At 45.7% G+C, this 16,673-nt stretch overlaps 1 protein-coding gene and 1 pseudogene across 1 annotated transcript in view; one reads left to right on the forward strand and one right to left on the reverse strand.

The window, feature by feature from the left end:
- CCDC30 (coiled-coil domain containing 30) overlaps positions 1-16,673 on the forward strand; it is a 161,038-nt gene that overhangs the window by 37,965 nt on the left and 106,400 nt on the right. The window contains exons 6-8 of the mRNA XM_075060183.1: positions 4,548-4,701; positions 12,259-12,330; positions 15,690-15,805. Coding sequence (XP_074916284.1) covers positions 4,548-4,701; positions 12,259-12,330; positions 15,690-15,805 — 342 coding nt within the window. The remainder of the gene's footprint in view (positions 1-4,547; positions 4,702-12,258; positions 12,331-15,689; positions 15,806-16,673) is intronic.
- On the reverse strand, positions 725-2,506 carry LOC142045865 (uncharacterized; annotated as a pseudogene).

The raw sequence follows: 16,673 nt of genomic DNA on the forward strand, positions 1-16,673 counted from the left end.
TTGCATCTTTAGGAACTCTGGTCTGTGTGAACGGCTGCACCAAGGAACTTACTTTCCAGACCAGAAAATAACCGTTGGGGATGTTGAAATGCCTATAGTTATCCTTGGAGACCCAGCCTACCTTTTAATGTCATGGCTCATGAAGCCATACACAGGCACCCTGGATAGTAGTCAGGAGCTGTTCAGTTATAGGCTGAGCAATTGCAGAATGGTGGTAGAATATGCATTTGGACATTTAAAAGCGCGCTGGCGCAGTTTACTGACTCGATTAGACCTTGGCGAAACCAATATTCCCATCGTTATTACTGCTTTCTGTGTGCTCCACAATATCTGTGAGAGGAAGGGGGAACGTTTATGGGAGGGTGGGAAGTTGAGGCAAATAGTCTGGCTGCTGATTACACACAGCCAGACACCAGGGCAGTTAGAAGAGCGCAGCAGGTCGTACTGCACATCAGAGAAGCTTTGAAAACCAGTTTCATGACTGGCCAGGCTACGGTGTGAAAGTTCTGGTTTTTTCTCCGTGATGAAAATCCGCCCCCTTGGTTCTCTCTACTTCCCTGTAAGCCAACTGCCCTCCCCGACTTTGATTTCCGCTTGCAGAGGCAATAAAGTCGTTGTTGTTTCAAATTCATGGATTCTTTATTTATTTGTCACACAGTTGGGGAGGATAACTGCCAAGGTAGCCCAGGAGGGGTGAGGGAGGAGGGAAGCACTGGGTGGATGGTGGAGGAGGGTAGGAGGGAAGGACAAGGCCACACTGCACTTCAAAACTTATTGAATGCCAGCTTTCTGTTGCTTGGGCAGTCCTCTGGGGTGGAGTGGTTGGGTGGCCGGAGGCTCTGCCACTGCGTTCTTGGGTGTCTGGGTGAGGAGGCTATGGAACTTGGGGGGGAGGGTGGTGGTCACACAGGGGCTGCAGCGGCGGTCTGTGCTCCTGCTGCCTTTCCTGCACCTCAGAAATATGCTGGAGAATATCAGTTTGATCTTCCAGTAGCTGAAGCATTGCTTCCTGTTTCCTCTCATCACGCTGATGCCGCCGATCATCTTGATCCCGCCATCTCTCTTCTTGCTCCCACCACCTGTCCTCACGTTCATTTTATGCTTTCCTGCACTCTGACAGGGTCTGCCTCCAGGCATTCTGCTTGACTCTTTCAGTGCGGGAGGACTGCATGAGCTCAGAGAACATTTCATCGCGAGTGCGTTTTTTTTGCCTTCTAATCTTTGCTAGCCTCTGGGATGGAGGTGATACAGGGAGCACTGAAACATTTGCAGCTGCGGGAGGAAAAAAGGGAGAGTAGTATTAAAGAGACAGATTTTAGAAAACAATGGGTAGACTCATGGTGAACCAAGCTGTTAACATTACACAGCACGTGTGCTTTTTTTACAAGGTCGCATTTTGCCTCATATTGAGAGCCTGCCGGTTTGGTGTGAGAGATCACACATGCAGGGCCGGTGGGCAACAGAATTTGGCTTGTAGGCAGACATGGTAAGCCACAATCTTTTGGCTTCTTTAATCTTCATAACATGTGGGGATGGTTTCAAACAGCAGCGCCTTCATGTCCCATACCAAGCACCCGTTGGGTTGACCATTTAAAAGGAGGGGCTGTGGTTTTCAGGTTAACGTGCAGCACAAACCCAACTAACCCCCCCACCCAATTCTCTGGGATGATCGCTTCACCCCTCCCCCCACCGCGTGGCTAACAGCGGGGATGATTTCTGTTCAGCCACAGGCAAACAGCCCAGCAGGAACGGTCACCTCTGAATGTCCCCTTAATAAAATTCCCCTATTTCAACTGGGTGACCCTGGAGTACTTCACCTAGATGTCCCTGGAGGATTTCTGCTCCATCCCCATACACATTAACAGACTTTTCCAGTAGCTGTACTGGCTTCCTATGCATCCCAAGTCTTCAGGGCAAATTAATCATTAAACACGCTTGCTTTTAAACCATGTATTATATTTACAAAGATACGCTCACCAGAGGTCCCTTCTCCACCTTCAAGGTCCGGGAGCCCACCTTGGGTGGGTTGGGAGGGTACTAGATCCAGGGTGAAAAACAGTTCCTAGTTGTCAGGGAAAATGGTTGTTCCACTTGCTTGCTGTGCGCTATCATCATCTTCTTCGTCCCCAAAATCCACGTCCTTGTTGCGTGAGACTCTGTTGTCGGAGTCCATGCACAGGGGTTGGGTAGTTGTAGGGGCACTCTCTAGAATGGCATGCAGCTCATCATAGAAGCAGCATGTCTGGGGCTCTGACCCAGAGCGGCTGTTTGCCTCTCTGGTTCCCTGGTAGGCTTGCCTCAGCTCCTTAAGATTCACGTGGCAGTGCAGCTGGTCCCTGTTAGAGCCTCTGTCCTTCATGCCCTTGGAGATTTTTTCAGATATTTTGGCATTTCGTCTTTTGGAACGGAGTTCTGATAGCACAGATTTGTCTCCCCAAACAGCGATCAGATCCACTACCTCCCATTCGGTCCATTCTGGAGCTGTTTTGCGATTCTGGGACTGCATGGTCACCTCTGCTGATGAGCTCTGCATGGTCACCTGTGCTGATCAGCTCGCCACACTGGCCAAACAAGAAATGAAATATAAAAGTTCACGGGGCTTTTCCTGTCTACCTGGCCAGTGCATCTGAGTGGAGAGTCCTGTCCAGAGCGGTCACAATGGAGCACTCTGGGATAGCTCCCGGAGGCCAATATAGTTGAATTGCGTCCACACTACCACAAATTTGACCCAGGAGGGTCGATTTCAGCACTAATCCCCTCGTCGGGGGAGGGGTACAGAAATCGATTTTAAGAATCTTTTAAGTTGACAGAAATGGCTTTGTCGTATGGACGGGTGCAGGGTTAAATCGATCTAACGCTGCTAAATTCGACCTAAACTCGTAGTGTAGACCAGGACCAAGAAGTGGAAAGATTAGATGTGGAAGTTGAAAATCATGTGGTGATAGAAGCAGAGAATGAAAGTGAAGGGGAATGCAAATAGGAAAAGGAAGTGCCCCAGTGGGAATTATTTTGGAAAGTCTGAGCAAAAAGCACTTTCCTCCACGTAAACATGAAAAAGTAAGTCTTTTATTAAACAGCCTTGCAGCTCTCATTCAGGGCTTGGCTGCTCTCAGCTCTGCCCATTCTCCCACCCCAAACAACCCAAAGACACTAAAGAGAATGCAAAATTGATTAACCATTGGAACAAACTACCAAGGGAAGTGGTGGATTCTCCATCTTTTGAAGTCTTCAGATCAAAACTGGGTGCCCTGCTGGAAGCCATGCTAGATCTAATGGTACCTCCTAGACTTTAAATCTATGAGTCTAAGACTGAAAATACAACTTGACTAACAGTGTTTCTCAAGGGAGAAAGTGTTTCTGTTCTTTTTATCCCACAGGGATTCACCTGGAAAACACTGATGCCTAAAATCACTTGCCAGCCCGCAGTCATGACATACACATATAACATGTCAGCATCCTTATGTAACTGGGGTTTGCCAGCAACTCCATATACTGCCTCAGCAGCAGCTCCCACACACCTGCTTCCTGCATATTTAGTGTGTCCCCACTTCCCATGCACTATTGCAGGGGTGGGCAAACTACGGGCCATGGGCAACGTTTGGCCCATCAGACCTTTTAATTTGGCCCTCGAGCTCCTGCCGGGGAGCAGGGATGTGGGCTTGCCCTGCTCCTCGCATGCCGTGACTCCGCCTGGTTCCCAGAAACAGCAGCAAGCCCCCCTCCAGCTCCTACATGTAGGGCTCCACATGCTGTCCCCTCCCCAAGTACCGGCTCTGCACCTCCCATTTGCTGGGAACCGCAGCCAGTGGGAGCTGCAAGGGCAGCATCTGCAGATGGGTCAGCACACAGAGCCACCTGGCTGGCACCACGCCTTCGCACGTAGGAGCTGGAGGGGGACATTACGCTGCTTCCAGGAGCTGCTTGAGGTGAGCGCCACCTGGAGCCTGCAACCCTGACCTCCTCCCATGCCCCAACCCCCTGCCCCAGCCCTGATCCCCCTCCTGCCCTCTGAACCCCTCAGTCCCAGCCTAGAGCACCCTCTTGAACCCCCAACCCCTTAGTCCCAGCCCCACACCAGAGCCTGCACCCCCAGCCCTCGCCCCCCCGCACCTCCCCACCCTGCCCCAGCCCAGAGCCCCCTCCTGCACCCTGAACACCTCATTTATGACCCCACCCTGGAACCCGCACCCTCAGTCCAGAGCCCATACTCCCTCCCACACCCCAACCCCCTTCCTCAGCCCAGAGCCCCTTCCCATATTGCAAACCCCTCTGCTCAAGCCTGTAGCCCTCTCGTGCACCCCAAACTCCTCATTCCTGGCCCCATCCCAGAGCCTCCACCTCCAGCCAGAGCCCTCACCCCCTCCTGCACCCCAACCCCTAATTTCGTGAGCATTCATGGCCTGCCATACAATTTCCATACTCAGATGTGGCCCTCAGGCCAAAAAGTTTTCCCACCCCTGCCCTAATGCAAGCTGCTACGCTGCAGCTTATTAGTGCAGACAAGGTATTTGGTTTCCTTTGCCCCATGAGCACTGCTTGTGTTTCAGTCCCATAATGAAGAGCTGGAAAGAGAGAAAGTGTTACGAAAGCGGGTTGAGCGAGACCTGGATGAGGCCGCACGGAGGCTGCAGATGGCTCACGAAGAGATCCGCAGGCTAACAGATGAACTGGACATGCAGAAAAAGGAGCAAAGCAAACTGGGTAAATTTGAGCGGCATGTGACTCAATTATTAGCGTGTACTAGGCCTGGTTTTCTGAGGTGCTGATCACTCCTATCGCTTACTTAACACCTCTGAAAATCAGGTTCTATTCTATGTAAACCTTGCCTGTCACTTGGAGAAGTCTCCTAGCCCCATTCTGTCCTAGCATGGAAAATTTAGTCTGTGTCAAACATTAGCCTGATGTGTTGGAATTCGGAATAAAGTCTTTCACATGTATTCAGTAGCTGATAGGCAATGAAGTGTTAATGGGGAAAATCAAGACATTGGCTGATTTGACATGATACTATGGCAGCATAGTCCTGGTTTCCTCTCCTTGGCTTGTGTGGAGGAAGAAGAAGCTAGAGATGGGGCCGAGAGGAACAGCTACCCCATTCAGTCCAGAAGCAGACCGGCCTCCTGCTCCCTATCTCTAAGATGCCATTGAGGACAGATTTCCTGTTCTCATGTGCCATCTGAAGAGTGCGTCACTGAGCAGTTCCCCATGCACACCTCAGAGGATGCCTTTCAAACCCTCGCGACTAGATGCTAAATCCTCTGTACAACAAGGCTGCTTCTCCTCGTGTGCAATTTGTGCCCTGGCTGTCACATCCTCCTCGCTTTCCCACCATATTGACAAGCTCCAATCTTGCACCTTGCTGTCAAACTGATGGTCTCTGCAGCCAGGCCCCAGTACCTCCCTGCCAACAGAGCCCACCTAGCAGGACGAGGGGGTTGGGAGGCTTTGGACAGCTGTTGGAAAGATGAGTGTTGCAAGCATTTGTCACTTGCATAGGCTGCCCTGGTAGCAATAGTATTTATTGCTGTAGGTTAATAGGTGAGAAGCTGAGCACTTTATTATGTGGCTGCTTATTCTGGAGAGTAGAGCTGCGGCACCACAATGTCTGTGGCTGCCCAGTCCAGACTGGATGGGATTTTGAACCTCCTCCTCCCAAAAAACTAACCCAAGAAATGTATCTGGAAAATCTGTTTTATGAAGGAAAAAAGTCACACTTTATGTAAAGATTCCACTTATAAATAGTTAACAGAGGGTTAATTAACCAGCTAATAGGTGTTCTAAACATGTCACAGACATGAGTATGCATTACAGGTGATTCTTAACTTATAAGCACATCCTTGGAAGTTGTTATAAATGGTAATGAACCATAAACAACCTCTTGACCTATTGGATTGATAACAGTTGTAACAATTGATTGTCTCTTTATTGAAACATCTGTTAATCGTTTACGCACCTTTTATAACTCATTTCTACGTGGAGCCTTGTATGGAAGAGTTTGCTCACCATGGGCATGTTCCCTCCTACCTGGGCAAGGTGCTCTCCTCCTCCTTTGGCTCCCCCTGCCAACCACCACTCTGGCTTTGCGGTCGTCGTCCTCTTCCTGTGACTTGGCCCAATGGCCAGGTCACTTTTAGTCCTGCCTCTTCCTTCTAGGGAAACCCGAGTACAACACACCAGTAGTCTGGCAGCATCACACCTGAGGTTTGGCCCAACTTCAGGCTTTTGGGCCAGCCAGCCCTGGGATCTGGGGTGTTCATGTCACTGCCCTAGGTGGGCCCGTAGGGGAACCCAGGCCCACCCTCTACTATAATTCCAGCCCAGGGACCCTGTATGGAACAGATGAGGTCTGTTTGTTCAGGCTATTTGCTTTCTACTGTGGCCTGCAGCTAGGTCTGTCTCATAGCCTATTCCCCAGCTGACTCCTCTGCAGGTCCCAAAACAAAGGGAACAAATTATTTGAGGAACAAAAGAATCAAAAAGGTTCTGCACCAGGCCAACCTGTCCCTAGGAGTCTCTGACACTTAGAAGTCTTTAGTTGGGCTTTAGCCCCAGCTTATTATTCCCTCCAGGCAGCTTCAAGGCAATCTCTGGTTAAGCTCTGGCCCTTTGCAGGCCTTTCTTCACAGAACTGGCTCTAGAGATCTACTCCTTCTCCCAGTCAGCCAACACTGAGCTGGGTTTTTCCTCTTACCTCAGAGATTTCAAGGCCAGAAGGGACCATTGCAATCATCTAGTCTGGCCAGAGACCTGCCACACAACCCCTAGAGCAGAGCTTTTACACCCATCTTGATTTAAAAATGGTCAGTCATGGAGAATCCACCACGACCCTGGGTTAATTTACTCTCACCATTAAAAATGTATACCTTATTTCCAGTTCGAATTTGTCCAGCTTCAGCTTCCAGTCATTGGATTGTGTTAGACCTTTTGCTGCCATATTGAAAAGCCCATTAAACATTTGTTCCCCATGTAGATATTTGTATAGACTAATCAGGTCACCTCTTAACCTGTGATGCTAAATAGGTTGAGCTGTTTGAGTCTATCACTCTAAGGCAGGTTTTCTAATCTTTTAATCATTCTTGTGGCTCTTTAATTCTGCATCCATTTATCAGCATCCTCCTTGAATTGTGCAGACCAGAACAGGACAAAGTATTTCAGCAGCAGCCACACAAGTGCCTGATACAGGGGTGAAATGACTCCCTACTCGAGAGTCCCCCTGTTTATGCATCCTAGGATGGCATTACCTTTTTTGGCCACAGCATCACACTGGGAGCTTATGTTGGGTTGATTATCCACCATAACCCCCAGATCTTTTTCAGTGTCACTGCTTCCCAGGATAGAGTCCCCATCCTGTAAGTATTGTCTGTGGCCCTTTTCCCCAGTTGTATCTGTGATGTTGCACTTTATATGATATTATAAAAATATGCTAATATAACTGGAATATGCTTCATATAAAAGGTCTCCTGTAAGTATCATAACAAAGCTTATAATCTACCGAGTGTGATCATCCTATTTGTATAAATGTACCATTCTTGTATCTGAAACTAGAAATATGAAATATAACTCTGAGAGCCTGTTATAATTATGCAAAGTGTGGGCCATTAATGATAGTTTGGAATCTTGATGACTCCCATTAACCAAGACAATTGACTGCAGATGGCTTTGTTTTACCTGTAAGTCTTTCTGTATACATGTGTGCTGGCAAGTGAGTAACATGTGATCATGTCACCTGAACTGGAATCCATCTTTAACCCGGGGTCTTTCCACTGAGAAGTAGAGGTAGGAACTCAGAGAGGGACAAAGGATTCCTGTCTTATGCAGAGGTGAAAGTAAGCAGGTACAGGCCGGTACGGAGGACCTGTAAGAAAAGGAGACTGACTGAGGGAGGGAGAAGCCTGCTCCCTGCATTTAAACTCAGCTGTTCCCTGAGTGGTTCAGCCCTCAGGGTTAGAAGTGGTTTCTGGCATCCTTGTTAATTTCACTCACAGTAGCTGTGGGGAGGGTGTGTTTGACCATGGCAGGGGCAGTCCTTGTCTGCCCCCGGGATGAGGGGATCTCTCCAATATTAATATATACAACGAATACAAGCATTTGGCTGCACAGCTTAAATCTAGAGCTAACAAAAGCAGGTGGAAGGGGAAAACTCAGTCACATTGGTTTCTCATCTCCTCCCTCCTCCTCCTCCAGCCAGGCTGCAGCCAAGGCTCTGCATTCCTCACCCCACCTCCCAGCAGGAGTTCTCTGGGCTCTAGCTTGCAGTAGGGACACTGGCTGAGATGTTTGCTGCTGCTGCCTGCGTTAGAACAGTTTAAACTCAGCGGTTCCCTGCACAGTTCAGCCCCCAGGTTTAGAAGCCGTTTCTGGCATCCTTGTTAATTTCACTCCCAGTTGTTGTTGGGGGTGGGGGTGACCATGGCACGGGCAGTTCTTTTCCGCCCCTGGGATGAGGGGATCTCCTATACACAAAAAACACAATCAAAATCAGGAACCATTTCCAAGTTCAAATCTATCCCATTCCCTCTCCAGCAGAGGATCATGGTTGTGATGTCCAAACTGCTCGCAGATCCTCTTTGAAATGTTATTGAACCGTGCAAGGAACAGCTGAGTTTAAACTGTTCTTATGCAGGAGGCAGGCTTCTCCCTCCCTCAGGCAGTCTCCCTGCTCAAGCTAGAGGGTAGCCCCTGCAGCTGCTGCTCAGTGCCAGGCAGAGAGAAAGCATGGAGCCTAGTGTCCACAGCCTGGCTGGAGGAGGAGGGAAGACACAGAGAAAAATGTGACAGTGAGTTTTCACTTTTTCAGGCTTATTCCAATAATGAAGTTTTATTACAGTCAGTGCTGGTAGTAGTAATCGCAGCTTTATTTTCTCTATCTGTGTCATGCAGTGGGAGGGATCCATGGAGTACGTAGGAGAGGTGGGTTGCTTGCGATTGGATCATATGGGTAAGAAATGTAAATTACTTTCACCCCTGCCCAAACTCCAGGGCTCCCAGCTGCCTCTGCAGCTGGTAGCTCCGGGGGTGATTTAAAGGGCCCGGCTCCTAGCTTCAGCTGAATCCCTGAGCTCTTTAAATCCTGATTTAAAAGCCTGGGGATTTAAATGCCCCACCTCTTCCAGTTGAGGCCCCTCTCCCTCCACAGGACTTTGGAGTACCAGCAAGTCGTTTAAGTTACTCTCACCCCTGGTCTTATGTAAAAGATATATAAATGGGTGAACAGAACAAAGACAGGCAGCCATTATGAGGAATCCCCTAGCTACCACCTGAGCTGGAAGAAGGGCTGTACCCGGGGAAAGGACTGTGCCCAGGCTAGGAAGACATCCAGTCTGTGGAAGAAACTTACTGAAACATCTCAGGGTGAGATTTTGTCTGTGCTCAATTGTATTACTGTATTAGGCTTAGATTTGCATATTTTATTTTATTTTGCTTGGTAATTCACTTTGTTCAGTCTGTTACTACTTGGAACCACTTAAATCCTACTTTCTGTATTTAATAAAATCACTTTTTACTTATTAATTAACCCAGAGTATGTATTAATACCTGGTGGAGGCAAACAACTGCATATCTATCAGTGTTATAGAGGGCAAACAATTTATGAGTTTACCCTGTATAAGCTTTATACAGGGCAAAATGGATTTATGTGGGTTTAGACCGCACTGGGAGTTGGGCATCTGAGTTTTAAAGACAAGAACACTGTTAGCTGCTTTCAGGTTAAGCCTGCAGCTGTGGGGCAAGTAATTCAGATCCTCAGTCTGTGTTGGAGCAGACAGGTGTGTCTGGTTCAGCAAGACAGGGTGCTGGAGTCCTGAGCTGCCAGGGCAGGAAAGCAGGGGCAGAAGTAGTCTTGGCACATCAGCTGGCAGCTCCCAAGGGGGTTTCTGTTATCCAACCCATCACAGTATCCATTGACATTTAGCCATATTAAAATGGATATGTTTGTGCACAATTTACCAAATGATCTAGATCATTCTGATTCAGTGACCTGTCCTCATCATTATTTACCACTCCCTCAGTTGTTATGTCATCTGAAAACTTTATCAGTGATGACTTTATATTTCTTCCAGGACATTAATAAAAATGAAAAATAGCATATGGTCAAGAACCAATCTCTGTGGGACCATGCTGAAACAGACCCGATCAGTGCTGATTCCCCATTTACAGTTACATTTTGAGACCTATCAGTTAGCCAGTTTTAATTAATTTAATTTATGCCATAATTTTATAGCATTCTAATTTTTTTTTATCAAAATTCTGTGTGGTGTCAAGTCAAATGCCTTACAGAAGTTTATGTCATCACTGTTATCTATGTCAATCAAACTTCTCAGCTCATCAAAAAAAGATACCAAGTTAGTTTGACAGGATCTATTTTCCATAAACTATGTTGATTTGCATTAATTACTTTACTCTCCTTTAATTCTTTATTAATCAAATCTTATATCAGCTGTTCCATTATCTTGCTTGGGATCAATGTCTGACTGACAGGCCTATAATTCCTTGATCATCCAATTTACCCTTTTAAAAAAATTGGCACAACATTAGCTTTCTTCCAGTTTTCCACTTTCCCAGTGCTCCAAGACTTATTGAAAATCAGTATTAACATTCCAGCGAGCTCCCTAGCCATCTCTTTTAAAACTCTTGGATGCAAGTTATCTGGACCTGCTGATTCAAAAATGTCTCAGTTTAGTAGCTTCTGTTTAATATCCTCCAGAAATATTAGTGGAATGGAAAGAGTATTATCATCCCCATATCAGAATATATTATCTGCCTTTTTTCCCCAAATACAAACCAGAAATATTGATTGAAAATTTTTGTCTTTTCTGTGTATTATTGATAATTCTACAGTTTCTATCTAGTAGTGGACCAGTACCATTGTCAGGATTCTTTTTCTTCCTAGTATATTTTAAAAAACTCCTTATTGTCCTTAACTCTTGGCCATAGAGTTCTCCTAGTGTCCCTTGGCTTCCCTTATCAATTTTCTATAATTCCAAACCTCCAGTTTACATCCACTACTATTAGTTTTCCCCCTTCTTCCATTTGTTATATATTATTTTTTTATATATAGCTGCCTTCACTTCCCCTCTAAATCAGATCAGTTTTTTTAACCAGCACAGCCTTCTTCCTCAACTCGGGTTGTGGCTTTATGGGCATCTTGTAAGATGTTCTTAAATGATTCCCATTTATCATACACATTTTTCTGATTAAATTCTTCCTCCCAGGTAAGAATGTATACAGGAAGCATCAGAAAATGATCAGCTGAAGTTTTTAACAGCAGCTGAAGGTCCCTGTCCTACAATGTGATCTGTGAGGGGTTGACCCTGTGTCCAGGCTGAGCCCCCTTTACTTCACTGGGACTCCACATGGAATGCACTTGCACAGACTCGTCGTGTGACTGATCACATCACCCAAAAGGCACTCTCTCCAAGTCATTAAACAGTTCCAATCAGCAGCCTGAGCAGTCAGTCACAGGCTGTGTTTTATTCAAAGTCCTTGGAAGCAAGCTCTGTTTACAGAGTTTGTCAGACCTCCTATGTTAATCGATTGATATACATGCATCAAAGGGCACAAGCTTGGCAATGTATCACAGCCTCAAAATGATACTTCTCCAGATTATGGGCAGAGCTGCTGTGTTTGACTTCCTTTCCCAGCGGAACCTTGTGTGCATTGAACCAGTGAGAAACTTGTTTATGATGAGCATTCTCAGTTTTGTAATCTGCATAAAAGTATGAATTACTGTTTGGCTTTCTGTGCTGTGATTAGGGTTTTAATGTCTGACGTGTTTCTGTGCTTTGTTATGCTTAGAATGTTAGTGCTCAGAATCATATTAAAACTTATCAAGAGAAGCTATTAAAAGTAGTAATAATTGTGTTTCTGGGGTTTTAATCCTCCCTGTGGATTTAAGGAGCTAAATGCACTGTAACTAGATTCAGTCACAGAAAATCAAGTGGGATCCCTGATTTATTTGAGGGAAAGTCCATCTAGAATCAATGTTTGCTCTTGCAGCCTGTTCAAGTTTAATAAAAAGGGTATGACCACTGTTAGGCAATTTTCAGTCCAATACATTATTTTCTATTGTTGGTGGTTGCTAAGTATTTAAAATCATGTGCTATGGTTAAGTTTTGTGCTCTTTCTACTCCTTTGAGCTCAATGTTATGTTGTTTGAACTTTTTGAATGAAAAACTATAGAAGAGGATTCTAGAATTCTGTGCTCATAAAAAAGGATTGGCAAAATTATCATTAGGTGAGATTGTTTCTCCATTTTTCTCTTAGATCCTGCTTTGCGGCTGGCGTCACAAACATCTGAGAGCTGGAGAGAAGAGATGAATAAGCTGAAAGACAGTGGTAAGGCATACATTACCTAAGGCACTGCTGATGTTACTTCCAGGCCCGGGTAGTTGAAAATTTTTTGTCCAGACTTTTTTAACAGAAAATTGAGTTTTAAGCTGAATGAAATTTTTTGCAGAAAGTGTGTGTTTTCCTTTAAAAAAATGTTATATTTCATTGGAAAACTGAACATACAAATGCCAAAATTTTCAGCTAAAACCAGAAATTTTGTTGGTTTTCAGGTTTTGGGATAAAATATCTTCAGTTTTTGACAAAAAGTTGAGATTTCCCACTGAAAAGTTAGATGAAAATGAAAAAGTAGTTTTTATCCAAAGTTTCTGAGAATTTTTTTTTTCTGACCAGCTGTACTAAGGAATATGGTTGGAATATAAATACAAATCCAGAAAGATTTCTAGTATTGCGCTGCTAACATAAACTATTGACACTTTGCTTGATGTTACAGTCTAAATTATTTGCTATCCGTATTCACCAGAATGGCTGTAGAATGAGCTATATTATGTTCACTAGCTATGACTTTTGACACACTGTAAGAGATAGGAGTAAGTACCGTACTAACATGGTTTTATTGCACAAGTGCATTCCATAAGTGTTAGTGTTATGCCTATGCGGATAAGCTCGGATTGTCTCGGTTCATAGTAAAATTTAGTGGCATGGTTTTTGGGATCTTTAGAAGCTGTTCATGAAGTAAACACATTTCCCAGAGATGTTAGTTTTCTGTATGTTTCTCAAGAGCAAGAAAGCTACCTGTGTCCCTTCTGCTTGCACTGAACTAACCCCTCTCCATACACTGCCCTGGACCTCTCAGTTGCTAATCACAAATGTATTCTGCTGCAGAATGAATTGTGCTTGTTTTTACTAAAAATAAAGCTCAGTAAACAACCTTCTGGAGAAGCGAAGGTCAGGCTGATTAAGGGACCTTAGAAATGAGTCCAAATCCTCTCTTATGTTCTGGCTTCTTTATGTGACTTAGGCAGTGCAAAGGGGCCAGAAATCAGGCAGAACAGGCAAGTGAGAATTACCCTGGTGTGCAGGAGCTAATAATGGGCAGAATCAGCTGCAGTGGCACTCCCCTTTCAGCCTCGCTCAGCATAAGGAATTTGTCAGGGGCACAGCCAAATTGTGCTGTTCTCCATCTCTGCTTGGCTGGAGAATGATCCTTAAGGACCACTGCCAGGTTAAGTTAGAGCACCCCCCACCCCATTGTTGCTCTAACCTGCACCAGGGCTGAGGCTCACATACTCCACCGCTTTTACCAAGTGCTTATTTTTATCTAAGTTGGTCATTTCGATGTTTGCAAGGGACACCTCTCCTTTCCCAGAGAGAAGTCCTCCCTGCTGTTGCGGGCTGATTCCTACAGCATTAGTCGGACTAGGCTTACTTCTGGGGGGATTTTGAACCAAAAAATTAAAAATTCTGCAAAATTTTGCATGTTTTATTTGTCAAAATAATGCAATATAATTGCACCCGTTTCAATTGTTTTGGTAATTTATTTAAATTACAGTACAGAAAAAACTCACAATAACTATTCAGCATTTCCTAAACACATGAATTTAAATTACAGAACATCAAACAGCCAAAAAAAAAAGAGAGAGGGGAAAAAAAAGAGAAGTCGTAGAATGTCATTTTTAATTACTGTGACTTTCACACATGAAAGTCGTACAGTTTTTTGCTAATCATTGTCCTGGACCTGACTGGGTACTTTGGGAAGTGTTTGCTTCTGATTGTCCTGACGTTTTATTGACTGCTTGGTAAATGTTTTATTTTCCCTCAAATTATTTTTTTGTATAATGGGTAAGTAAAATAAATCCTGAGCTGTACCCCATTGTGTCACTTTGGCACAGGAAAAAAGTGAGAAAGCACATAGATCTTCTTAGCTTATTCCCTTACTGTCATTTATAAGGCGTTACATCACTCTGGCAATGTAAAGGCCTTAAAACTTTTACAGGTTTTATGCCCCTGGGGGAACTGACTGAGAATGGGAACAGTTAACTAACAATAGGAATGTTAAGAATGCTACTACGCAGGCAGGCTGCAACATTTCTGCCTCAGAGAATGAGACCAGTTAACTAGCAAGCAGGCTGCTACATTTCTGCCTCCGAGGCAGAGCCTTCCTCGTGCATAATAAAAAGACCTATCCTCCATGACCCCGGCAGGCTGCAGTAGCAAGCAAGAGGGACAGAGTTTCTCTTGTTGGCAGGCACTCATGCCCAGCCTCACCCCCAATGGTGATAAACATCTCCTCTGCAGGCACATATGCCCAGGCCCCCTCCCTCCCACGAGTGATTTGTGTCTCTGAAGCTGCTCCAGGCACACGGGAACAGATGCGCTGCCTGGGCTGCTGGGGAAGAGGCGAGTATCCCCCTGCTGATTTCTTTTGCATTTTTCTGCGTGGGGGGCACAGAAATATGTGGGCCATATGAATTCTGTACCTCCGCAAGGGTGCAGAATTCTGTCAGGAGTATAGGCTAAATATCCACAACTCCAGAGTGATGCCAACTCTCTAGCACTCTCTACCCAAGACTACTGCCCCCCTACCCCAAGGCTGCCCCCCTACCCTGACTTATGCAACCACGGGGGACCTTCATTCATATACCTTGGCATTTCTTTCTGAGTTTAAAAAGTAGCCCAGCTAGTTCCAGAGTTTGAAAATGGAATATTCTCACTTGCCATGTATGACAGCTTCACTGGGGGATAACCACGTCTAATTTTCAAATTATGGCAATTTCCTAGACATTTTACTGTTCTCGCTTTTAAGAAAAATGGCCTCTTGCATACACCAATCTCAAAATCTACCTGAGTTTCAAATTGGTAGGTGTATTGTGATTTTGCTGGGTGGTTAGAAGTGCACAGATTAATATTAGACACTTGGCAGAAATTTCTAAAAGGAGTCTTTTTTAAATCTAAAAAAGTAGTTGCTCAGTTGACTCAGTATTTTCAGAATATGTTCTGGTTGTCACTGAGACCTGTCCTTAAATAGTTGAAAAAAATTAGATTTTTTTGTTGTGCTACAAGTGAGATCAAGCTCAGCCCTGACTAAGGAAAGGTGAACATGCTTCCATAATAAACCACATACTAGCAGATCTTGGACTAGAATCCTGGTCCTAAAGCTCCAAAATCACAAGCCTCTGCCATTTGAGCTGATTAATGGCTCCCTTATGCTTTGTGAACCAGCCACTACAGGACAGCATCACACACCCAAAGTTAGTATATTCCAGGGGTCCATACTCATGTGATGCCCTCCTGTGCCAAACCCTGAGCTCAGATGCATAGCAAGGGGCTGGGATAGGGCACATTGAATCCATTGCCACCTGTCCATGTGTTGTCTAATTGTTTTCCTGTCACTTGCGGGAGTTTAGATAGGACTAAGCTGCAGAAGGCCATGGAACACAACAACAGACTGGACAAGGAAATTCTGGCATTGCGCAGTCGGGTCCGATCGCTTGACTTGGAAAGAAAAGTGTTCCTAGAACTGGTAAGTCTCTGTTGCCACCTTATTTGGCATGTAATTCATTCTCAGTCTGCTGCAGCACTGAGCTGTCCAGGGCCAGGCCTCGGCTGTTTATTCAGTCACACCATCACATCTAACCTTTCCTGCTGCTGTGCCCCGGCCTTGTTAACCTCGTCTAGAGTCAAAGTTCTCCCATTTCCTGGTTAGTGTCCACTGAAGAAATCTGAACAACCAGAAACGTTCAGACTCTGGGTGTTCCTGTAAACAAATTTCTGTGGCCTGTGACCATGAACCTCATGTTTGCTGGAAACATTGAGGACCCAGAGCTCCAAACGAAATTAGTAGGAGCCAAGAGTGCTGAAGTGGCTCAGGTTGAGCACCCAAAAACGGAACACTAAAATCCCATCCCTCTCCTATTGACTGCAACGGGGGTTACCTTTAAGCCCATGCTTACATGCTTTGCTTAGTGGGGATGGCATTGCTTATATGCTCAAGTTTAAGCATCTGCTTCAGTGCTTTATTGAAAGGGGACCTTACATGCATGTCGTGTTTTTGTGGCCTGCTTGCCATGTGATCCAGGTTGTTCTCTATTAGCAGGGCCGGCTTTAGGCCGATTCCACCGATTCCAGGGAATCGGGCCCCGCGCCTAAGAGGACCCCGCGCCTTAGGCACCTTTTTAATTTTTTTTTTTTTACACTTACCCCGGTCCCCGGCTGTGGTGTGCTCCGGGGTCTTCCTTTGAGTGAAGCGCCCCAGGGAGAGCAGAGCAGCCTCGCTCTCCCTGCTAGAGCTCCAGCCTGGGCAGTGGGGCTTGCCATGCTCCGGCTGGGGCTCCGGCCGGGAGAACGGGGCGGCGGGGCTTTGCTGCGCTCGGGCCGGGGCTCCGGCCGGG

Source organism: Chelonoidis abingdonii, chromosome 23 (genome assembly GCF_003597395.2).
Source record: "Chelonoidis abingdonii isolate Lonesome George chromosome 23, CheloAbing_2.0, whole genome shotgun sequence".
Classification (NCBI taxonomy): Eukaryota; Metazoa; Chordata; order Testudines; family Testudinidae; genus Chelonoidis; species Chelonoidis abingdonii.